We start from the raw sequence: 27,557 nt of genomic DNA, 5'->3' as shown, positions 1-27,557 counted from the left end.
CTCCAGATCAGAGGCAGTAGGGATGACCAGGGATGTTCTCTGTTTAGTGAGTCGTCCAGATCAGAGGCAGTAGGGATGACCAGGGATGTTCTCTGTTTAGTGAGTCCTCCAGATCAGAGGCAGTAGGGATGTCCAGGGATGTTCTTTGTTTAGTGAGTCCTCCAGATCAGAGGCTAGAAGGGAGGACCAGGGATGTTCTCTGTTTAGTGAGTCCTCCAGATCAGAGGCAGTAGGGATTACCAGGAATGTTCTCTGTTTAGTGAGTCCACCAGATCAGAGGCAGTAGGGATGTCCAGGGATGTTCTTTGTTTAGTGAGTCCTCCAGATCAGAGGCTAGAAGGGAGGACCAGGGATGTTCTCTGTTTAATGAGTCCACCAGATCAGAGGCAGTAGGGACGACCAGGGATGTTCTCTGTTTAGTGAGTCCTCCAGATAAGAGGCTAGAAGGGATGACCAGGGATGTTCTCTGTTTAATGAGTCCACCAGATCAGAGGCAGTAGGGAGGACCAGGGATGTTCTCTGTTTAGTGAGTCGTCCAGATCAGAGGCAGTAGGGATGACCAGGGATGTTCTCTGTTTAATGAGTCCACCAGATCAGAGGCAGTAGGGACGACCAGGGATGTTCTCTGTTTAGTGAGTCGTCCAGATCAGAGGCAGTAGGGAGGACCAGGGATGTTCTCTGTTTAGTGAGTCGTCCAGATCAGAGGCAGTAAAGACGACCAGGGATGTTCTCTGTTTAGTGAGTCCTCCAGATCAGAGGCAGTAGGGATGACCAGGGATGTTCTCTGTTTAGTGAGTCCTCCAGATCAGAGGCAGTAGGGATGACGAGGGATGTTCTCTGTTTAGTGAGTCCTCCAGATCAGAGGCAGTAGGGATGTTCTCTGTTTAGTGAGTCCTCCAGATCAGAGGCAGTAGGGATGTTCTCTGTTTAGTGAGTCCTCCAGATCAGAGGCAGTAGGGATGTTCTCTGTTTAGTGAGTCCTCCAGATCAGAGGCAGTAGGGATGTTCTCTGTTTAGTGAGTCCTCCAGATCAGAGGCAGTAGGGATGTTCTCTGTTTAGTGAGTCCTCCAGATCAGAGGCAGTAGGGACGACCAGGGATGTTCTCTTGATAAGAGTGTGAATTGGAACATTGTCCTGTCCTGCTAAGCATTCCAAATGTAATTAGTACTTTTGGGTTTCAGAGAAAATGTATGGAGTAAAAAGTACATTATTATCTTTAGGAATGTAGTGAAGTAAAAATAGTAAGTAGTAAATAGTAAAGTACAGATACCCCCCAAAACTACTTAAGTATTATTTTACTTAAGTATTTTTACTTAAGTAGTTAACACCACTATTACTTTGAGGTAGTAAGTTATAATTATGAGATATCAGATAGTAAGTATGAGACATGAAACCGAAAGGTTTCTAGATCGAATACCCGAGCTGACAAGGTAAACATCTGTCGTTCTGCCCCTGAACCCACCGTTCCTAGGCCGTCATTGGAAATAAGAATTTGTTCTTAACAGACTTGTCTAGTTTAATAAAGGTTAAAAAACTAATCATGTGATTCGTAATAATGACTTACTATCTAATAATAATGACATACTATCTAATAATAATGACTTACTATCTAATAATAATGACTTACTATCTAATAATAATGACTTACTATCTAATAATAATGACTTACTATCTAATAATAATGACTTACTATCTAATAATAATGACTTACTATCTAATAATAATGACTTACTATCTAATAATAATGACTTAAGTCATAGTTATGAAATATGACATAAGTCATATGAGACAAATTTTAAATGTATTTAACCTTTATTTAACTAGACAAGTCAGTTAAGAACACATTATTATTTACAATGACGGCCGAGGAACGGTGGGTTCAGGGGCAGAACGACAGACGTTTACCTTGTCAGCTCGGGTATTCGATCTAGAAACCTTTCGGTTACTGGCCCAACGCTCTAATCACGAGGCTACCTGCCGCTACACATACGTAATGTTAGTACAACATATTTAATTATTAAATACAAAGTCAGAAAATGATATTGTATCTGTAAAGTAAGTAAGAAGGTAGATATAACTAAGTACCGGCTAGTAACTATTTAAATACAGAGTCACACCACTACCTAGTCACCCCACTAGTACCATATAATACCTAGTCACACCACTACCTAGTCACACCACTAGTACCATATAATACCTAGTCACACCACTAGTACCAGATAATACCTAGTCACATCACTAGTACCATATAATACCTAGTCACACCACTAGTACCATATAATACCTAGTCACACCACTACCTAGTCACACCGCTAGTACCATATAATACCTAGTCACACCGCTAGTACCATATAATACCTAGTCACACCACTAGTACCATATAATACCTAGTCACACCACTACCTAGTCACACCACTAGTACCATATAATACCTAGTCACACCACTACCTAGTCACACCGCTAGTACCATATAATACCTAGTCACACCACTAGTACCATATAATACCTAGTCACACCACTAGTACCAGAAAATACCTAGTCACACCACTAGTACCATATAATACCTAGTCACACCACTAGTACCATATAATACCTAGTCACACCACTAGTACCAGATAATACCTAGTCACACCGCTAGTACCATATAATACCTAGTCACACCGCTAGTACCATATAATACCTAGTCACACCGCTAGTACAATATAATACCTAGTCACACCACTACCTAGTCACACCACTAGTACCATATAATACCTAGTCACACCGCTAGTACCATATAATACCTAGTCACACCACTAGTAGCATATAATACCTAGTCACACCACTACCTAGTCACACCACTAATACCATATAATACCTAGTCACACCACTAGTACCATATAATACCTAGTCACACCACTACCTAGTCACACCACTAGTACCATATAATACCTAGTCACACCACTAGTACCATATAATACCTAGTCACACCACTAGTACCATATAATACCTAGTCACACCACTACCTAGTCACACCACTAGTACCAGATAATACCTAGTCACACCACTAGTACCATATAATACCTAGTCACACCACTAGTACCATATAATACCTAGTCACATCACTAGTACCATATAATACCTAGTCACACCACTACCTAGTCACCCCACTAGTACCATATAATACCTAGTCACACCACTAGTACCATATAATACCTAGTCACACCACTACCTAGTCACACCACTAGTACCATATAATACCTAGTCACACCACTACCTAGTCACACCACTAGTACCATATAATACCTAGTCACACCACTAGTACCATATAATACCTAGTCACACCACTAGTACCATATAATACCTAGTCACACCACTACCTAGTCACACCACTAGTACCATATAATACCTAGTCACACCACTACCTAGTCACACCGCTAGTACCATATAATACCTAGTCACACCACTACCTAGTCACACCGCTAGTACCATATAATACCTAGTCACACCACTAGTACCATATAATACCTAGTCACACCACTACCTAGTCACACCACTAGTACCATATAATACCTAGTCACACCACTACCTAGTCACACCGCTAGTACCATATAATACCTAGTCACACCACTAGTACCATATAATACCTAGTCACACCACTAGTACCAGATAATACCTAGTCACACCACTAGTACCATATAATACCTAGTCACACCACTAGTACCATATAATACCTAGTCACACCACTAGTACCAGATAATACCTAGTCACACTGCTAGTACCATATAATACCTAGTCACACCGCTAATACCATATAATACCTAGTCACACCGCTAGTACCATATAATACCTAGTCACACCACTACCTAGTCACACCACTAGTACCATATAATACCTAGTCACACCGCTAGTACCATATAATACCTAGTCACACCACTAGTAGCATATAATACCTAGTCACACCACTACCTAGTCACACCACTAATACCATATAATACCTAGTCACACCACTAGTACCATATAATACCTAGTCACACCACTACCTAGTCACACCACTAGTACCATATAATACCTAGTCACACCACTAGTACCATATAATACCTAGTCACACCACTAGTACCATATAATACCTAGTCACACCACTAGTACCATATAATACCTAGTCACACCACTAGTACCATATAATACCTAGTCACACCACTACCTAGTCACACCACTAGTACCATATAATACCTAGTCACACCACTAGTACCATATAATACCTAGTCACACCACTAGTACCATATAATACCTAGTCACACCACTAGTACCATATAATACCTAGTCACACCACTAGTACCATATAATACCTAGTCACACCACTAGTACCATATAATACCTAGTCACACCACTAGTACCATATAATACCTAGTCACACCACTAGTACCATATAATACCTAGTCACACCACTACCTAGTCACACCCCTAGTACCATATAATACCTAGTCACACCACTACCTAGTCACACCACTAGTACCATATAATACCTAGTCACACCACTACCTAGTCACACCACTAGTACCATATAATACCTAGTCACACCACTAGTACCATATAATACCTAGTCACACCACTAGTACCATATAATACCTAGTCACATCACTAGTACCATATAATACCTAGTCACACCACTAGTACCATATAATACCTAGTCACACCACTACCTAGTCACACCACTAGTACCATATAATACCTAGTCACACCACTAGTACCATATAATACCTAGTCACACCACTAGTACCATATAATACCTAGTCACACCACTACCTAGTCACACCACTAGTACCATATAATACCTAGTCACACCACTAGTACCATATAATACCTAGTCACACCACTAGTACCATATAATACCTAGTCACATCACTAGTACCATATAATACCTAGTCACACCACTACCTAGTCACCCCACTAGTACCATATAATACCTAGTCACACCACTACCTAGTCACACCACTAGTACCATATAATACCTAGTCACACCACTACCTAGTCACACCACTAGTACCATATAATACCTAGTCACACCACTACCTAGTCACACCGCTAGTACCATATAATACCTAGTCACACCGCTAGTACCATATAATACCTAGTCACACCACTAGTACCATATAATACCTAGTCACACCACTACCTAGTCACACCACTAGTACCATATAATACCTAGTCACACCACTACCTAGTCACACCGCTAGTACCATATAATACCTAGTCACACCGCTAGTACCATATAATACCTAGTCACACCACTAGTACCATATAATACCTAGTCACACCACTACCTAGTCACACCACTAGTACCATATAATACCTAGTCACACCACTACCTAGTCACACCGCTAGTACCATATAATACCTAGTCACACCACTAGTACCATATAATACCTAGTCACACCACTAGTACCAGATAATACCTAGTCACACCACTAGTACCATATAATACCTAGTCACACCACTAGTACCATATAATACCTAGTCACACCACTAGTACCAGATAATACCTAGTCACACCGCTAGTACCATATAATACCTAGTCACACCGCTAGTACCATATAATACCTAGTCACACCGCTAGTACAATATAATACCTAGTCACACCACTACCTAGTCACACCACTAGTACCATATAATACCTAGTCACACCGCTAGTACCATATAATACCTAGTCACATCACTAGTAGCATATAATACCTAGTCACACCACTACCTAGTCACACCACTAGTACCATATAATACCTAGTCACACCACTACCTAGTCACACCGCTAGTACCATATAATACCTAGTCACACCGCTAGTACCATATAATACCTAGTCACACCACTAGTACCATATAATACCTAGTCACACCACTACCTAGTCACACCACTAGTACCATATAATACCTAGTCACACCACTACCTAGTCACACCGCTAGTACCATATAATACCTAGTCACACCACTAGTACCATATAATACCTAGTCACACCACTAGTACCAGATAATACCTAGTCACACCACTAGTACCATATAATACCTAGTCACACCACTAGTACCATATAATACCTAGTCACACCACTAGTACCAGATAATACCTAGTCACACCGCTAGTACCATATAATACCTAGTCACACCGCTAGTACCATATAATACCTAGTCACACCGCTAGTACAATATAATACCTAGTCACACCACTACCTAGTCACACCACTAGTACCATATAATACCTAGTCACACCGCTAGTACCATATAATACCTAGTCACACCACTAGTAGCATATAATACCTAGTCACACCACTACCTAGTCACACCACTAATACCATATAATACCTAGTCACACCACTAGTACCATATAATACCTAGTCACACCACTACCTAGTCACACCACTAGTACCATATAATACCTAGTCACACCACTAGTACCATATAATACCTAGTCACACCACTAGTACCATATAATACCTAGTCACACCACTACCTAGTCACACCACTAGTACCAGATAATACCTAGTCACACCACTAGTACCATATAATACCTAGTCACACCACTAGTACCATATAATACCTAGTCACATCACTAGTACCATATAATACCTAGTCACACCACTACCTAGTCACCCCACTAGTACCATATAATACCTAGTCACACCATTAGTACCATATAATACCTAGTCACACCACTACCTAGTCACACCACTAGTACCATATAATACCTAGTCACACCACTACCTAGTCACACCACTAGTACCATATAATACCTAGTCACACCACTAGTACCATATAATACCTAGTCACACCACTAGTACCATATAATACCTAGTCACACCACTACCTAGTCACACCACTAGTACCATATAATACCTAGTCACACCACTACCTAGTCACACCGCTAGTACCATATAATACCTAGTCACACCACTACCTAGTCACACCGCTAGTACCATATAATACCTAGTCACACCACTAGTACCATATAATACCTAGTCACACCACTACCTAGTCACACCACTAGTACCATATAATACCTAGTCACACCACTACCTAGTCACACCGCTAGTACCATATAATACCTAGTCACACCACTAGTACCATATAATACCTAGTCACACCACTAGTACCAGATAATACCTAGTCACACCACTAGTACCATATAATACCTAGTCACACCACTAGTACCATATAATACCTAGTCACACCACTAGTACCAGATAATACCTAGTCACACCGCTAGTACCATATAATACCTAGTCACACCGCTAGTACCATATAATACCTAGTCACACCGCTAGTACCATATAATACCTAGTCACACCACTACCTAGTCACACCACTAGTACCATATAATACCTAGTCACACCGCTAGTACCATATAATACCTAGTCACACCACTAGTAGCATATAATACCTAGTCACACCACTACCTAGTCACACCACTAATACCATATAATACCTAGTCACACCACTAGTACCATATAATACCTAGTCACACCACTACCTAGTCACACCACTAGTACCATATAATACCTAGTCACACCACTAGTACCATATAATACCTAGTCACACCACTAGTACCATATAATACCTAGTCACACCACTAGTACCATATAATACCTAGTCACACCACTAGTACCATATAATACCTAGTCACACCACTACCTAGTCACACCACTAGTACCATATAATACCTAGTCACACCACTAGTACCATATAATACCTAGTCACACCACTAGTACCATATAATACCTAGTCACACCACTAGTACCATATAATACCTAGTCACACCACTAGTACCATATAATACCTAGTCACACCACTAGTACCATATAATACCTAGTCACACCACTAGTACCATATAATACCTAGTCACACCACTAGTACCATATAATACCTAGTCACACCACTACCTAGTCACACCCCTAGTACCATATAATACCTAGTCACACCACTACCTAGTCACACCACTAGTACCATATAATACCTAGTCACACCACTACCTAGTCACACCACTAGTACCATATAATACCTAGTCACACCACTAGTACCATATAATACCTAGTCACACCACTACCTAGTCACACCACTAGTACCATATAATACCTAGTCACACCACTACCTAGTCACACCACTAGTACCATATAATACCTAGTCACACCACTAGTACCATATAATACCTAGTCACACCACTAGTACCATATAATACCTAGTCACACCACTAGTACCATATAATACCTAGTCACACCACTAGAACCATATAATACCTAGTCACACCACTACCTAGTCACACCACTACCTAGTCACACCACTACCTAGTCACACCACTAGTACCAGATAATACCTAGTCACACCACTACCTAGTCACACCACTACCTAGTCACACCACTACCTAGTCACACCACTAGTACCATATAATACCTAGTCACACCACTAGTACCATATAATACCTAGTCACACCACTAACTAGTCACACCACTAGTACCATATAATACCTAGTCACACCACTACCCAGTCACACCACTAGTACCATATAATACCTAGTCACACCACTACCTAGTCACACCACTAGTACCATATAATACCTAGTCACACCACTAGTACCATATAATACCTAGTCACACCACTAGTACCATATAATACCTAGTCACACCACTAGTACCATATAATACCTAGTCACACCACTACCTAGTCACACCACTAGTACCATATAATACCTAGTCACACCACTACCTAGTCACACCGCTAGTACCATATAATACCTAGTCACACCACTAGTACCATATAATACCTAGTCACACCACTAGTACCATATAATACCTAGTCACACCACTACCTAGTCACACCACTAGTACCATATAATACCTAGTCACACCACTAGTACCATATAATACCTAGTCACACCACTACCTAGTCACACCACTAGTACCATATAATACCTAGTCACACCACTAGTACCATATAATACCTAGTCACACCACTAGTACCATATAATACCTAGTCACACCACTAATACCATATAATACCTAGTCACACCACTACCTAGTCACACCACTAGTACCATATAATACCTAGTCACACCACTAACTAGTCACACCACTAGTACCATATAATACCTAGTCACACCACTAGTACCATATAATACCTAGTCACACCACTAGTACCATATAATACCTAGTCACACCTCTAGTACCATATAATACCTAGTCACACCACTACCTAGTCACACCACTAGTACCATATAATACCTAGTCACACCGCTAGTACCATATAATACCTAGTCACACCACTACCTAGTCACACCACTAGTACCATGTAATACCTAGTCACACCACTAGTACCATATAATACCTAGTCACACCTCTAGTACCATATAATACCTAGTCACACCACTACCTAGTCACACCACTAGTACCATATAATACCTAGTCACACCGCTAGTACCATATAATACCTAGTCACACCACTACCTAGTCACACCACTAGTACCATATAATACCTAGTCACACCACTAGTACCATATAATACCTAGTCACACCACTACCTAGTCACACCACTAGTACCATGTAATACCTAGTCACACCACTAGTACCATATAATACCTAGTCACACCTCTAGTACCATATAATACCTAGTCACACCACTACCTAGTCACACCTCTAGTACCATATAATACCTAGTCACACCACTACCTAGTCACACCACTAGTACCATATAATACCTAGTCACACCACTAGTACCATATAATACCTAGTCACACCACTAGTACCATATAATACCTAGTCACACCACTAGTACCATATAATACCTAGTCACACCACTACCTAGTCACACCGCTAGTACCATATAATACCTAGTCACACCACTACCTAGTCACACCACTAGTACCATATAATACCTAGTCACACCACTAGTACCATATAATACCTAGTCACACCACTACCTAGTCACACCACTAGTACCATATAATACCTAGTCACACCACTAGTACCATATAATACCTAGTCACACCACTAGTACCATATAATACCTAGTCACACCACTACCTAGTCACACCACTAGTACCATATAATACCTAGTCACACCGCTAGTACTATATAATACCTAGTCACACCACTACCTAGTCACACCACTAGTACCATATAATACCTAGTCACACCACTAGTACTATATAATACCTAGTCACACCACTAGTACCATATAATACCTAGTCACACCACTACCTAGTCACACCTCTAGTACCATATAATACCTAGTCACACCACTAGTACCATATAATACCTAGTCACACCACTAGTACCATATAATACCTAGTCACACCACTAGTACCATATAATACCTAGTCACACCACTACCTAGTCACACCACTAGTACCATATAATACCTAGTCACACCACTAGTACCAGATAATACCCAGTCACACCACTACCTAGTCACACCACTACCTAGTCACACCACTAGTACCAGATAATACCTAGTCACACCACTACCTAGTCACACCACTAGTACCATATAATACCTAGTCACACCACTAGTACCATATAATACCTAGTCACACCACTACCTAGTCACACCACTAGTACCATATACTATATAGTTCCATTTTGTGAATATGTAGTAACACACTGTATTCCCAAAGGTAAGTACAAGTAAGAACCAGCTTGTTGCTGTGAATACAGTCATGCCAGGCTGTTTCAAAGTAATTCCCAAGAAACATCAATGAACATCCATGGTCATTTATCATTTATTACCACGTAATTACCCATAAATACATTTAAGTCATCTTCTGGTCTAGCCCACGTATGTCCGTAGTAACAAGGCTGTAAAATGAGCTGGTGTCCGTTCCCACATTGATAATAGTGGAGTTATTTGTAAGGTACCACTGGATTGGATGACTCTTTTTCATAAAGATAACATAAACATGTAGATTTTTTGTTTTACTCATAAAAAGCTGTTTATTTTAGAGTCCATTCAAACAGACCACATTTCAAAGGAAAACAAGCACTCAGATCAGGTGTGGCCAATTAGCCAACACACCTGAACACACTTAACAAGATAGAAGATAGAGAGAGGTTTTTTAAAGCTGAGAAAGGAATGTACCGTATACGTTTTTTAAATAACATTCTTAGAACGTTCTTAGAACGTTACTAAACGTTTTCTTGTGTTTTTTATGGAACGTTTTCTTAATGTTCTGAGAACATGATTTTAAATAGAACCAATGAGGAAACCTGTAGGAAGTATTTAAATTCCCACAGAATACAGTTGTTTCGTAACGTTCTCTGAACTATTTGAAAACATTCCCAATGTCAAACCAGTTATAGAACATTCCTATAACATTACCAAACATTAAATTAAATGTAACTTTAGGAAACGTTCTGTTAAAGTAATGAAATACCAAAGAAAATAAGTTTGTCAAGTTCCTTAAAATGTGCTGAGAATGTTCCAAAGCCAAGCTACTATCCTGCACCGTTCCCAGAACGTTGTGGGAAGGTTGTATGCAAAACAACCAGAGGACAACCACGCTCTGACCAAGCTCTTAGAACCATATGGTTCTCAGAATGCATACTATGACATGCTTCAGCATGCTATTGCAATCTGGTGCCCGACTGCACAGTCGATGATGTGGTACGCAACCATTGGTTGATGCATGCAACGTCCGAGCAGTAGAACGCAACCAATAATTGTGGCGCTGCTGCTTGCAACGTCATCTCGCTGAGTCTACCTTTAAATTAAAGTCAATCTCAAAGTGACCCGCAGATTCTGAAGCTTGAAAACCCCATTAAAATGTCACCCAATATTTAGAGTGAAACTAATTGAACATAATTATTGATGTTTTTTCATTTTATTTTATTTTATTTTAAGTCAAAGATAGTCCCTGTATAGTTTATTTTTTCAAACTGGTCTGTTCATTATTTTTATTTTAGTTGACTAAATTGTTTTTTTTTATGATCATTTTGTGTTTTAGTTTCAGTTTACTCTAAAAACCTTGGTTTGAATAGACTAAAATGTTAGCTCCATCTTGGAAGCTAGCAGTGTTAATAAAAAGTCTAATTGAAACATTTGGTGAAAGTTTTAAAGACAATTTTTCATTCTCATTATTTTAAGTTTTCTCCCTGGAAAACTTTCAAGGAACCAGAGTAAAACGTTCTCAGAACATCATATCAAATCAAATCAAATGTATTTATAAAGCCCTTCGTACATCAGCTGATATCTCAAAGTGCTGTACAGAAATTCAGCCTAAAACCCCAAACAGCAAGCAATGCAGGTGTAGAAGGTGTAGAACATCCCTGCAACCTACAAATAAATGTTTCCAAAAAAGGCCAAATTTTCACTTCAGTTCTCAGAATGTTGGGGAAAAAAGTTCAGTTTTACCGGTCAATAAACTTATAGCTTCATTCCCAGAACCTAGAACCCAGAACCAATGGGAAACCAAAATTGTACGTTCCAACAACTTCCAAGGAATCAAATGAGCTAGCTGGGTTACTATTGCATAGTACGTTTTTATTATCTCATTATTATGACTTACTATCTCAATAGGCTTCCATAAAAATTAATTGCATTACATTGTGCTGAATAAGTAATTACTGAACATTGTATTTTTCAACAGTGGTCTTAAAATAATGTTTTTAAAAACGTATTTCAATTTTTTTTTCGATTGATACCTTCTTGCATTTGCTTATAAACACCATAACAATCGACACTGATTCAAATGTAATATCTTTGAATGAGTTTATCCACCTTGACATTTTTTTAAATGCAGGCTTTTATTTTCAAGGTTTCCTCATTACCATAGGAAAGTGACGTCATCGTTAGGACTGCTAGCGGAATAGTAGTGAATAAGTAGATCGATACAATATTCATGGGGGGAAAAAAACACTGTTTTGGGAGGAAAGTTGTTAAACGGCCTTAAATATATGGCGCACTGTACCTCAGAATTGATAAGTGGGTTTTCCTCATCCACAATAAAAGCCGGTCTTCTAGTTGATATTAGCAGCAGAAAATGTTCAAGGTGTGCTGTCGAAATAGAGCCATTTTCACCGTAAAACCGCAATATGTCGTCAAGAAAGCCTTGTCCTTTCTTACTGTCCACTTGTACACAATTCGATAACGAGATAAAAAGAAGCGCGCACGTAACTAAAGATGTGAAGTGATACATTGTATCTGGCGAGGACTGAACCTGGAGTTGCGCTGGAGAAAGTTTTGATGCGTCGCTTGCTTTAAAGAGAAAACGTGTAAATACTGCACGGAGTTTTCATTTAAATAAATATGCTACAATCCTACAGAAAAACGGAAGGAACGCTTTTCAGCGGAGCAAAGAGTTCATCGATCCAAAGCTATTTCCTTTAACTTTCCGTTACATGCCCATTATAATAAGGATTGCAATGATAAAGAGAGGTCCTGTTGTACATTCGACTCCGTTCGTTCTGGGATGTTCACTGAATGAATCCTAGTAGGGCTATGCTATCAGTAGTTGCAGAGATTAGAAAGCGGTCCAGCGGTTCAAAGATCACCTCGGCATGAGCCGGGGGAAGGCGAAAATTGAGGTGACTGTTTCTACGACATTTAGTGGCACAGGGGGCTGTTTCAATGGGTTCTTTGTGACTTTCTCACTTGCCTGGCAACGTGTTCACTGAATTACAACATTAAAATGGCGGATTAAATGGGGATAAATTGAGAGCCCCCGTGAGAAAAACGCACATGCAACAGGGAGTGCATAATTCCTAATAGTAAAATGGACTGTTGCTTCAATAACAGTGTGTTAACATGTGTAGTTTGTGGAGCAGGGCCACTGAAGACCTTGTGAAATATAAAGGGTACTTCTTGGGTAATGTTTTCTTACTGCCTCCTTGTGGATAGTGGATATCACTTCACGGTATTTATATTTAATGTAGGCTAAACCCAATGACACAGTAACGGTAGTAAAAGACTCACCCAGAATATTGGATTTATATTGTAGTCTGAAATAGACTAATCAAATCTGAAATAGACTAATCAAATCTGAAATAGACTAATCTAATCTGAAATAGACAAATCAATTCTGAAATAGACGAATCTAATCTGAAATAGACTAATCTAGTCTGAAATAGACTAATCTAGTCTGAAATAGACTAATCAAGTCTGAAATAGACTAATCTAATCTAAAATAGACTAATCTAATCTGAAACACAAGTCTAAATGATAGGCCTTTAAAAAGGTATCTACATTTACTTTATTATTGCTAATTCCTTATTTACATTGAATCTCACACACAACATTGTCCATCCATATACCTGAGTAGGAGTGTTCCACTTTCCAAGATAAAGCCTACCACAGTATTATTTTAGTTTAGGAATTTCTGGGTGTACTGGGTACTGGGTAGGGGATCAGTATACATCTCTCAAAGACGTGATAGAGAGGGTTTAGCTGTTGGGTATCGGGTAGGGGATCAGTAAGTATCGGGTAGGGGATCAGTAATGTTCAAAATGGCACCCAATCCCTATATAGTGCACAACTTTTGACCAGGACTCATGGGCCTCCAACCAACCAAGTCCCGTGGGCCTCCAACCAACCAAGTCCCGTGGGGCTCCAACCAACCAAGACCCGTAGGCCTCCAACCAACCAAGTCCCGTGGGGCTCCAACCAACCAAGACCTGTGGGTCTCCAACCAACCAAGACCCGTGGGTCTCCAACCAACCAAGTCCCGTGGGGCTCCAACCAACCAAGACCCGTGGGGCTCCAACCAACCAAGACCCGTGGGTCTCCAACCAAGACCCGTAGGCCTCCAACCAACCAAGACCCGTAGGCCTCCAACCAACCAAGACCCGTGGGGCTTCAACCAACCAAGACCCGTGGGGCTCCAACCAACCAAGTCCCGTGGGGCTCCAACCAACCAAGTCCCGTGGGCCTCCAACCAACCAAGACCCGTGGGCCTCCAACCAACCAAGACCCGTGGGCCTCCAACCAACCAAGACCCGTGGGGCTCCAACCAACCAAGTCCCGTGGGCCTCCAACCAACCAAGTCCCGTGGGCCTCCAACCAACCAAGACCCGTGGGTCTCCAACCAAGACCCGTGGGCCTCCAACCAACCAAGACCCGTGGGGCTCCAACCAACCAAGTCCCGTGGGCCTCCAACCAACCAAGACCCGTGGGCCTCCAACCAACCAAGACCCGTGGGCCTCCAACCAACCAAGACCCGTGGGGCTCCAACCAACCAAGTCCCGTGGGCCTCCAACCAACCAAGTCCCGTGGGCCTCCAACCAACCAAGACCCGTGGGCCTCCAACCAACCAAGACCCGTGGGGCTCCAAACAACCAAGACCCGTGGGCCTCCAACCAACCAAGACCCGTGGGGCTCCAACCAACCAAGACCCGTGGGGCTCCAACCAAGACCCGTGGGGCTCCAACCAACCAAGTCCCGTGGGCCTCCAACCAACCAAGACCCGTGGGCCTCCAACCAAGACCCGTGGGCCTCCAACCAACCAAGACCCGTGGGGCTCCAACCAACCAAGTCCCGTGGGCCTCCAACCAACCAAGACCCGTGGGCCTCCAACCAACCAAGACCCGTGGGTCTCCAACCAACCAAGACCCGTGGGCCTCCAACCAACCAAGACCCGTGGGTCTCCAACCAACCAAGACCCGTGGGTCTCCAACCAACCAAGACCCGTGGGCCTCCAACCAACCAAGACCCGTGGGTCTCCAACCAAGACCCATGGGCCTCCAACCAAGACCCGTGGGGCTCCAACCAACCAAAACCCGGGGGTCTCCAACCAACCAAGTCCCGTGGGGCTCCAACCAACCAAGACCCGTGGGCCTCCAACCAACCAAGACCCGTGGGCCTCCAACCAACCAAGACCCGTGGGTCTCCAACCAACCAAGACCCGTGGGCTTCCAACCAACCAAGACCCGTGGGTCTCCAACCAACCAAGACCCGTGGGGCTCCAACCAACCGAGACCCGTCTCCAACCAACCAAGACCCGTGGGCCTCCAACCAACCAAGACCCGTGGGTCTCCAACCAACCAAGACCCGTGGGTCTCCAACCAAGACCCGTGGGCCTCCAACCAACCAAGACCCGTGGGTCTCCAACCAAGACCCGTGGGTCTCCAACCAAGACCCGTGGGCCTCCAACCAAGACCCGTGGGCCTCCAACCAAGACCCGTGGGCCTCCAACCAAGACCCGTGGGCCTCCAACCAAGACCCGTGGGCCTCCAACCAAGACCCGTGGGCCTCCAACCAAGACCCGTGGGCCTCCAACCAAGACCCGTGGGGCTCCAACCAAGACCCGTGGGGCTCCAACCAACCAAGTCCCGTGGGGCTCCAACCAACCAAGACCCGTGGGCCTCCAACCAACCAAGTCCCGTGGGGCTCCAACCAACCAAGACCCGTGGGCCTCCAACCAAGACCCGTGGGGCTCCAACCAACCAAGTCCCGTGGGTCTCCAACCAACCAAGACCCGTGGGCCTCCAACCAACCAAGACCCGTGGGGCTCCAACCAACCAAGACCCGTGGGCCTCCAACCAACCAAGACCCGTGGGGCTCCAACCAACCAAGACCCGTGGGGCTCCAACCAACCAAGTCCCGTGGGGCTCCAACCAAGACCCGTGGGCCTCCAACCAAGACCCGTGGGCCTCCAACCAACCAAGTCCCGTGGGCCTCCAACCAAGACCCGTGGGCCTCCAACCAAGACCCGTGGGCCTCCAACCAAGACCCGTGGGGCTCCAACCAACCAAGACCCGTGGGCCTCCAACCAAGACCCGTGGGCCTCCAACCAACCAAGACCCGTGGGCCTCCAACCAAGACCCGTGGGCCTCCAACCAACCAAGACCCATGGGCCTCCAACCAAGACCCGTGGGCCTCCAACCAAGACCCGTGGGCCTCCAACCAAGACCCGTGGGCCTCCAACCAAGACCCGTGGGCCTCTGGTCAAAAGCAGAGCACTATACAGGGTATAGACCACAGGGCACAGAGAGGTTACAGACAGGGTGCAGACAGGGGCTAGCTGTTGGATAGGGTCTCTCAGTGTCAGTATACATCTCTGAGGGTAGAGATGGTTAAGGCCTGGGCTAGGTGCTGGGTCCTAGTGAGACCCCAGGGGTCAAAGGTCAGTGTTCTGTTCCCGGTGACCATGAGGAATACGCTGCTGTTTTCATGTTATCTAGAGAGTTGGTGACCTCAACTGTGCTTCTGGCAACAATATAATATGCACTTTTTTTTTGCCATCATATTACTGACACCGGCCATATTTATCGGGTGTTGAGCGTTAGCAAATTCATCAGTTATTCTGCGCTCTGGCACACTGAGATGAGAAATCGGAGTAGATAGCCAGAATTAACCATGTCCATTGAGAACGCACATCAACTATACCACTTAGCTAAGAATTACATAAACAATCAAGACAATAAACGTTGGGTAGTTAGTTATATTAAAGTTAATATACTGCCTGGCAAGTTCGATGTATTAGAAACCAGCTAACGTTAGGTAACTAGCTAATATACCGGAACATAGTGCTGTAATGCTATGCGGTTCGTAAGGATAGCGTAGCTAACAAATTGTCAGCCAACATAACGTGTAACGTAACTTATTTGAAAATTCATTACTTTATTACATTGCTCAACATTTTCTTTACATTTGTCACAAAGCAATGAAGCAACTTACAGAAAACGTTTGACCTCTGTCATTGCCAACAAAGGGTATATAACAAAGTATTGAGATAAACTTTTGTTATTGACCAAAAACTTATTTTCCACCATAATTTGCAAATAAATTCATTAAAAATCCTACAATGTGATTTTCTGGATTTCTTTTTCTCCTTTTGTCTGTCATAGTTGAAGTGTACCTATGATGAAAATTAAAGGCCTCTCTCATCTTTTTAAGTGGGAGAACTTGCACAATTGGTGGCTGACTAAATACTTGTTTGCCCCACTGTAGGTGAACAGACATTATCAGTGATGAAATATAACAAGTCAAGGCTCAGATCATCTCTTACTGACTCCAACCTCTCAGCAATCCTGCTCATATTGACATCAGAAACTATACCTGACTTCACTGCTCTAGTCAATGCCCATCAGAGACTTCACTGCTCTAGGCAATGCCCATCAGAGACTTCACTGCTCTAGTCAATGCCCATCAGAGACTTCACTGCTCTAGTCAATGCCCATCAGAGACTTCACTGCTCTAGTCAATGCCCATCAGAGACTTCACTGCTCTAGTCAATGCCCATCAGAGACTTCACTGATCTAGTCAATGCCCATCAGAGACTTCACTGCTCTAGTCAATGCCCATCAGAGACTTCACTGCTCTAGTCAATGCCCATCAGAGACTTCACTGATCTAGTCAATGCCCATCAGAGACTTCACTGCTCTAGTCAATGCCCATCAGAGACTTCACTGCTCTAGTCAATGCCCATCAGAGACTTCACTGCTCTAGTCAGAAACTATACCTGACTTCACTGCTCTAGTCAATGCCCATCCGAGACTTCACTGATCTAGTCAATGCCCATCAGACTTCACTGCTCTAGTCAATGTCCATCAGAGACTTCACTGCTCTAGTCAATGCCCATCAGAGACTTCACTGCTCTAGTCAATGCCCATCAGAGACTTCACTGCTCTAGTCAATGCCCATCAGAGACTTCACTGCTCTAGTCAATGCCCATCAGAGACTTCACTGCTCTAGTCAATGCCCATCAGAGACTTCACTGATCTAGTCAATGCCCATCAGAGACTTCACTGCTCTAGTCAATGCCCATCAGAGACTTCACTGCTCTAGTCAATGCCCATCAGAGACTTCACTGCTCTAGTCAGAAACTATACCTGACTTCACTGCTCTAGTCAATGCCCATCCGAGACTTCACTGCTCTAGTCAATGCCATCAGAGACTTCACTGCTCTAGTCAGAAACTATACCTGACTTCACTGCTCTAGTCAATGCCGATCAGAGACTTCACTGCTCTAGTCAGAAACTATACCTGACTTCACTGCTCTAGTCAATGCCCATCAGAGACTTCACTGCTCTAGTCAATGCCCATCGGAGACTTCACTGCTCTAGTCAATGCCCATCAGAGACTTCACTGCTCTAGTCAGAAACTATTCCTGACTTCACTGCTCTAGTCAATGCCCATCAGAGACTTCACTGCTCTAGTCAATGCCCATCAGAGACTTCAGTGCTCTAGTCAATGCCCATCAGAGACTTCACTGCTCTAGTCAGAAACTATTCCTGACTTCACTGCTCTAGTCAATGCCCATCAGAGACTTCACTGCTCTAGTCAATGCCCATCAGAGACTTCACTGCTCTAGTCAATGCCCATCAGAGACTTCACTGCTCTAGTCAATGCACATCAGAGACTTCACTGCTCTAGTCAATGCCCATCAGAGACTTCACTCCTCACACCGATTGAGTACATTTTTACATTTACATTTTAGTCATTTAGCAGACGCTCTTATCCAGAGCGACTTACAGTAGAGTGCATACATTTTATTACATTTTACATACTGAGACCAGGATATCCCTACCGGCCAAACCCTCCCTAACCCGGACGACGCTATACCAATTGTGCGTCGCCCCACGGACCTCCCGGTTGCGGCCGGCTGCGACAGAGCCTGGGCGCAAACCCAGCCCAGCCTGGGCGCGAACCCAGAGACTAGACCTAGACCACTGCGCCACCCGGGAGGTCAGTTTAAACGTAATGTTGAGCTCTCTCTCTTGTGTTTGTGTGCATCACTACCCGTTAACAAGAGTTCTGTCCGTGGTGCTGAAGGCAGGGTACTTTTCCCTCCTGTAGTTCATTGTGTTTAATAATGAAAATACCTACCAAAGGAGAACATGGACGTGGTTTATTTCTGTGCGTGTTAAAAACAGTAAAATAAGTAGAATATCTGGACGTGATTTACAGTAGATTTATCTGTCAGTCACACACATGATGTATTGGTGGTCCCGTGTGGCTCAGTTGGTAGAGCATGGCGCTTGCAACGCCAGGGTTGTGGGTTCATTCCCCACGGGGGGACCAGGATGAATATGTGTGAACTTTCCAATTTGTAAGTCGCTCTGGATAAGAGCGTCTGCTAAATGACTTAAATGTAAATGTATAATCCTGTAATATGATTCTGGCTCGCAATGGTAAAAATATATTCTAATGTGGCCCTCCATGGAAAATAATTGCCCAGGCTAGGCATAAGGGGATGACGAGCGGATAAGAGGCTATTCATAATTTCGATTAAGACAATAATGAGCAAGCTAGGACGGACGTAGTCAATATAACTATTTGTTCAGCACTTTTGAAATGTACAGAATTCAGAACATGGGCCCTGTCTGATCAAAATTCCCATACGGTCAGACTTGTTCAAATCCTCTGTGGATATTTAAAGTCCTGTATCTCTCGTTCCAGCCCAGCCTCGTTCTCTAGCCTGGTTGCCGTCTCTGTTCGGCTACTCCACTCCACTTCTTGCCACTCCTGTCATTTGCCACTGGCCTTTCGGCCATATCTTCAAATATGAACATTCTACCATTAATGAGCTCGATGAAATCAGAGGATTTGTTCCTGATTTGATAACCCTCGCAGCTATCCTAGGAAAACGTTCTAACTTTAAAGTGGAAATGACAGCGCGTGAAATCTTATTCAAATCTGTTCATTTACACCCCAGAAAGAATATGGGTGGGTTACACCAACATGGATTATCTATTAATCTGGGTTAAATCCAAGGTTTATCTATTAATCTGGGTTAAATCCAAGGTTTATCTATTAATCTGGGTTAAATCCAAGGTTTATCTATTAATCTGGGTTCAATCCAAGGTTTATCTATTAACCTTGTTGCACCAATTTCTAAACCTATTTAAATTAAATCCTTCCCCTAATCTAAATGTAGTTTTCACTTTAAACCTAGATTAGCTCTAATCCTATATTAATTTAAACCATATTGGTGCAATCCACCCTAAAGCAAAGAAAACCTAATATCTGTCTCATCCAGGACCAAAGTCTACACAGAGAGATTTATGCACCATAAAGATTTATTACAAACAAGACATTTGCCACTCAGGCCTGCCGTCATTCACTTTTTTAAATTCAACTAGGCAAGTCAGTTAAGAATAAATTCTTATTTACAATGAAGGCCTAGGAACGGTGGGTTAACTGCCTTGTTCAGGTGGCAGAACGACAGATGTTTTACCTTGTCAGCTCGGGGATTCGATCTAGTAACCTTTAGGTTACTGGCCCAACGCTCTAACCACTAGGCTAACCTGCCACCCCACTTTGAACTGGACTGTGGACAGTTGCACCAACATGGTTTAATTAAATTAATATTAATATTGGATTAGAGCTAATCTAGGTTTTGTAAATGTAGGTTTATATTTAAATCAGAGATGTGTTGCACCACTTAATTTAAAATCTGGATCAGTAAATTTATGATTAACGGTTTTAAACTATGATTGGTGACACGTTACACCAATATATGAGGTATTTCATGAGTTGAAAACGAAGTAGCTAGCCTACTTGACAAATGGGGCCACAAAGTTGCTGTTTCTTGATAATAATAACAATTTAACGTTAAAACTACTACAACTCCATCGTGAAAGGGGGTTGGCTGATTTGAAATGAAATCCGTTATTTGCCGGTACCAACGTCAGACAGAAAACGAATCCGTTAGCTACTGTAGCTAGCTAGTTTATCAACCAAGCTTGCTAGTATACAATATTATTTATTATTGTCATTACTTAACGTTATTTAGCCATTTATTAATTGTCCGCTAGCCATCTGATCGTGGCACGTCAAATATGTTCAAATGTCTCCGTTTCTGATGAGAAAAAAAAACTATTATCGGAGTTGGAGGAATTTCGTAACGTACTGGAGGATAAAAAGACAGACAACACGACTGTCAACAACAACAAAAAAGGAAGACACCTGGGTCATGTTATGCGACAAATGTAATAGATCGACACGGATTAAAGAGAAGAGGGACCCAAATCGGATGAAAGCGTGCTGGCGGGGGCTCTTACAGACGGGAGCCTGAGGGGGGGACTTCGTCCAAGGGAATTCATCATATCACTCAGAAGATATGCGAGATTATTCCCCAGCAGTTTGCCCCTCTCCGTAACCCCAATGATGACAACGGACAATTTAACCCACCAATATTTAGTAAGCACAAATAACTACTGTAATATCCATGCCTATAACGCACGTTTAAAACTAACGTTACTTCACAACAACGTTACCGTTATCAGGCCCGTTACAGCACGTTGCATAATAATTATTCTCTCAGGAACTCGTTTTGGTCTCTCCACAGTAGATATGCTGCCATTTTATCAGTTAAACCACCTCAAGTGGCAGTTCATAATTAAATATCCAATCTAAGTGTATATATTTTTTTATTATAAATTGAGCAACAGATTTACAATTAACCTAGGTTTAAAGTGAAAAGTACATGTAGATAAGAATGATTTAATTTAACTAGGATTCATTTAAAACTAGGTTTAAAATTTGGTGCAAAAAGATGAATAGATAAACCTTGATTTGACCCAGTTTAAGAGTCAATCGATGTCTGTGTTTACAGGAAGTAGTAACAACGTGACTTTAGATCATTAGAACACATTCATCAAAATACACCTGAATGGATTTCTGCAAATATGTAAACACCACAGGAGTCCTCTTTTACATTTGGGAACTTTACAGTCCTGTTGATCAAAAACCATGACAAGGCAGTCTCTCTCTCCCTCAGTGATGCACATCAACAAGATCAACAACTAATGCTAGCCATTGGCCTGCTGGAGGTCATTTTGCAGGGCTCTGGCAGTGCTCCTCCTTGCACAAAGGCGGAGGTAGCGGTCCTGCTGCTGGGTTGTTGTCCTCCTGCGGCCTCCTCCACGTCTCCTGATGTACTGGCCTGTCTCCTGGTAGCGCCTCCATGCTCTGGACACTACGCTGACAGACACAGCAAACCTTCTTGCCACAGCTCGCATTGATGTGCCATCCTGGATGAACTGCACTACCTGAGCCACTTGTGTGGGTTGTAGACTCCGTCTCATGCTACCACTAGAGTGAAAGCACCGCCAGCATTCAAAAGTGACCAAAACATCAGCCAGGAAGCATAGGACCTGAGAAGTGGTCTGTGGTCACCACCTGCAGAACCACTCCATTATTGGGGGTGTCTTGCTAATTGCCTATAATTTCCACCTTTTGTCTATTCCATTTGCACAACAGCATGTGAAATTTATTGTCAATCAGTGTTGCTTCCTAAGTGGACAGTTTGATTTCACAGAAGTGTGATTGACTTGGAGTTACATTGTGTTGTTTAAGTGTTCCCTTTATTTTTTTGAGCAGTGTATATTGTGCATCCCTAATACATACCCCAACCAGAAGCCATGGATTACAGGCAACATCCGCACTGAGCTAAAGGCTAGAGCTGCCGCTTTCAAGGAGCGGGACTCTAACCCGGACGCTTATAAGAAATCCCGCTATGCCCTCCGACGAACCATCAAACAGGCAAAGCGTCATTACAAGACTAAGATCGAATCGTACTACACCGGCTCCGACACCCGTCGGATGTGGCAGGGCTTGCAAACTATTAGACCACGAAGGGAAGCACAGCCGAGAGCTGCCCAGTGACACGAGCCTACCAGACGAGCTAAACCACTTCTATGTTCGCTTCGAGGCAAGTAACACTGAAACATGCATGTGTGCTCAGTCCCCTCCTGTACTCCCTGTTCACTCATGACTGCACGGACAGGCACAACTCTAACACCATCATTACGTTTGCAGACGACAACAGTGGTAGGCCTGATCACTGACAACGACGAGACAGCCTATAGGGAGGAGGTCAGAGACATGGCCGTGTGGTGCAAAACAGCAACCTATCCCTCTTCATGATCAAGACAAAGGAGATGATTGTGGACTACAGGAAAAAGAGGACCGAGCACGCCCCCATTCTCATCGACGGGGCTCTAGTGGAGCAGGTTGAGAGCTTCAAGTTCCTTGGTGTCCACATCACCAACGATCTATCATGGTCCAAACACACCAAGATAGTCGTGAAGAGGGGACGACAAAGCCTATTCCCCCTCAGGAGACTAAAAAGATTTGACATGGGTCCTCAGATCCTCAAAAGGTTCTACAGCTGCAACATCACTGCCTGGTACGGCAACTGCTCGGCCTCCGACCGCAAGGCACTACAGAGGGTAGTGTGAATGGCCCAGTACATCACTGGGGCCAAGCTTCCTGCCATCCAGGACCAAGAAGCAGAGCTTCCACGTCTGTCATGTCTTTGGAGATAGTAGCAGAGCTTCCATATCTGTCATGTCTTATAAGATAGAAGCAAAGCTTCCATGCCTGTCATGTCTTAGAAGCTAAAAGCAGAGCTTCCATCTCTGTCATGTCTTAGGAGCTAGAAGCAAAGCTTCCATGTCTGTCATGTCTTAGGAGATAGAAGCAAAGCTTCCATGTCTGTCATGTCTTAGGTGATAGAAGCAAAGCTTCCATGTCTGTCATGTCTTAGGAGCTAGAAGCAGAGCTTCCATCTCTGTCGGCGCCAACTTATTCCATTTGTGATGTTTGAACGTCTTACTAGATTTCAATAACTTTACTATTTATGTATTAAAAATGATATCATTGTTGTTGAGTAAAAAACACTGTGTTTGAGTAAGAGGGAAAGAGAGAGAGAGGAAGAGAGAGAGAGAGAGAGGAAGAGAGAGAGAGAGAAAGAAAGAGAGTAATGACACTGTAAAATAAGTAATTTGGCTCAACCAGTGTTTTTAATGTTAAAAAACAACATTCTTTTGTATCAGAAATGCAGAGAAGCTCAGACTATAAGAGAAAAATAAATGTTTTGTTAAATTTGATATGGTTTTCATTTGTCTTACCGAAGTTGTAGTTGACAGTCATTCAAAATGAGGGATCGTCCAGTGAAGATCTATTATACTGTAATTGTTTTACTTCTTTGATGTTGAATACTTAATGGTCAGAATATTATTTGTTGAAAATATTTATAGCCTTATTTATATATATATATTTTTTTTAGGAGGTAAATTGAACAGTTAAAATGTGCACATTTTTGGGCGACAAACCCTGAATATGCATAGGGAACACACCAAGTGTTTCAAAAATCATATTTTTCCCCGTTTTATTTTTTCCACTTTTGAAAATCTTATTCATCATTGACCCATACAGTATAATACAGTATACCGCCCAGCCTTAATCTATAATTTTGCATTTCATAGATTTCATTTCTTATCTTGGGTTTTACATGTTTGCCCCTAAATCCAATCCAGTCCACACACCATTAATTAAATAACAAAATAAACATGTATTATCAGACTGCTAGCTAGGACATTAGTTTTCCAACGTTGTTTCACAGAAAGAAGGCATTGTGGGAGGGGATTTTCAGTGGACTTGTTGGAGTTTCCTTTCACCACTCCGCCAAAGTGCTGTTGTGACGGAGTCCCTCCTCCTCTGTTCTGCTATTGGTAGAACTACTGCGTAACCTAGATCTCTGTCGCCGGGTAGATTTAACATCCCAGGGTGTGTCCAGTTCTGATTGGCTTTCATCCTGCTGTGTATGTCCATCATCTAGAGTGTGTGACCGCGGTCGTCCCGTGTGTTCGTGTTTCTGTTGGTTGACGTCTCCTATCCTGTTCACACTCTTAGCCCTCGAGGTCTTTCTGGTTGTTTTCCCTGACATGGGTCCACATTGGGTTTCTCCTACAAGGTTGTTCTCAGTCCTGCAGTTCTGTGTAGCCCCATTCACTCTAGTCAATACTCTGCCATTCCACTCTTTGGGATTAGATTGCACCAATAGTTCTTTGATCGTGCAGTCAACCCCTCCACCACTGTACCTGTTGGTAGGCTGAGTTCCATCCCAAGGCTCCAGGTTCTGCTTCCCTGGACTAGGACGACCCGCAGGAGAGCCTGGGCTGACAAAGCCTACAAAGTCCCCGGTGGAGCTGAAGCAGAGATCCTGGACAGGTTCCCTACGTGGACGTCCTGGTCTGTCCTCTCTATCTAAACCACTGGTTCCCTCTCTCAGGCTCTCTGTCCCCTCCTGCTGATCTAGGGAACCTGGGGATGGCAGGTTAACTGGTGACTGGTGTGTGGCGTCCCTGCCTGGAGTCTGATCTCTGGAGCCTCTCCTGTCCTCTGCCCGGCCTGGCCCAGTACCTCTAGAGGGCGTCGGAGCAGCCTGGAAGTCTTCTGGCGTGGTGGGGCGGATGGCCTGGTGGCACATGGGGCAAGTCTCCTGGACGTAGAGCCACTTACGCAGGCAGTTTCCATGGAAGAAATGTCCGCAGTACGTCAACACGGCTGAGCTCATTTCCTGCAGAGGAAGAGACGTGTTTATTACTCAAATGAACTAACAGGAACTAACCAAACTCAAAAGCCTCTCCAAGCTCTCCCAGAAACATCTTTAACCAACTCTCTGAACCAGAGCTGGTTCTGGCTGTTCTGCTTCCCCAGATAAGACAACAACAAAAAAGACGTCTAAAATACACATTTTCCCAGACGTTGAAGTTACGTTATTTTATGTTCTGAATGAAAGTTGAACAGACGTATTTTCCGGACGTTGAAATCAGGTTCATTTTCCATGAGGTAGATAGGCCCGTCCATGTGGTAGACCATCCATGTGGTAGGACCATCCATGTGGTAGGACCATCCATGTGGTAGGCCCATCCATGTGGTAGGCCCATCCATGTGGTAGGACCACCATTTGTAAAACAGCCCGTTACATTGGCTTCATTAGTCCCGTTTCCTGTGACTAATCAATTTGGATATTTAAGCTCTGAATATCAGCTACCTAACTTTATCAGGAGTTATCCTGAGCCTATTTGCAATAAGAATCAATGTGTAAACAAAAGCAGGAAATGCAGAAGAATTGCCTTTTTTCACTATGATCAGCTTTGTCAAACATGTCGGGATACAAACCTGAAACCACATGACAGTTTGGCCCCACGGGGTGTAACTCCTGGACAGCAGTTGTGAGCAGCCTGATTGGCCGTTCCATACTGTCCATTTCACTTTGACCTGTCCTGTTTTTAGGACACGTTATTGGTTAACATGTCAGCGCATTTCTGATTTGATTGGGCGCCATTTAGGTTGGGAGAAACCTGCACGGTGTAAAAAGTGTCCGTCTCATGACATTGTCATCCATTTTATTTCCAGGTCTGAAGGCCACAGCAAACACCACCTCCTGTTTCTACCATAATCTTCTTATCTGCTACATGATCAAATCAAATGTATTTATATAGCCCTTCTTACATCAGCTGATATCTCAAAGTGCTGTTCAGAAACCCAGCCTAAAACCCCAAACAGCAAGCAATGCAGGTGTAGAAGCACGGTTCATGATTTATGTTGAATTATTATTTTTGACTGAACGTTGGTGAAGCTCCACAGCGATGCCTCTCTCCAACAGCACCCTGGAGAGACGCGCTGGGAATGGACAAGATAAATATTTTGCTTGAGCACTGCTTATCATAGGGTGGCAATCAGTGCTCACCGAAAAAGTCCATATTCCACGGCTTTGGAGAAATTGTCATTGTTTTTTGAGCAGAATTATGTGAGGTTTCATGTGTTGTTGGAGGAGCGTGTTGGTCAGAAAATGCCGCCCTCGTCAATCTAATGA

The 27,557-nt window shown here is 43.2% G+C and overlaps 1 protein-coding gene, 1 long non-coding RNA gene and 1 pseudogene across 5 annotated transcripts in view; 1 reads left to right on the top strand and 2 right to left on the bottom strand.

Moving 5' to 3' along the window:
- The window catches only part of slc39a8 (solute carrier family 39 member 8), a 71,835-nt gene extending 58,288 nt beyond the window's left edge, over window positions 1–13,547 (bottom strand). For 2 of the 4 annotated variants that reach the window (XM_055865644.1, XM_055865643.1), the window contains exon 1: window positions 12,921–13,545. In XM_055865644.1, coding sequence (XP_055721619.1) covers window positions 12,921–13,148 — 228 coding nt within the window. In that variant the 5' untranslated portion in view covers window positions 13,149–13,545. Of the gene's footprint in view, window positions 1–12,920 lie in introns of all 4 variants that reach the window. The other 2 variants (XM_055865642.1, XM_055865645.1) reach the window with 2 other exon arrangements.
- A 7,993-nt stretch (window positions 13,548–21,540) lies between these two features.
- On the top strand, window positions 21,541–24,783 carry LOC129813306 (uncharacterized). The gene is made up of 2 exons (XR_008753150.1): window positions 21,541–22,090; window positions 22,671–24,783. It is a non-coding gene; the product is annotated as an uncharacterized LOC129813306 (long non-coding RNA).
- Window positions 24,675–27,557, bottom strand: part of LOC129813305 (RING finger protein 145-like) — a 38,517-nt pseudogene continuing 35,634 nt past the window's right edge.

The sequence above is a fragment of the Salvelinus fontinalis genome, chromosome 16, assembly GCF_029448725.1.
Source record: "Salvelinus fontinalis isolate EN_2023a chromosome 16, ASM2944872v1, whole genome shotgun sequence".
NCBI lineage: Eukaryota > Metazoa > Chordata > Actinopteri > Salmoniformes > Salmonidae > Salvelinus > Salvelinus fontinalis.
Note: the sequence above shows the minus strand (reverse complement) of the source record. Positions and strands in the feature narration are given on the sequence as shown.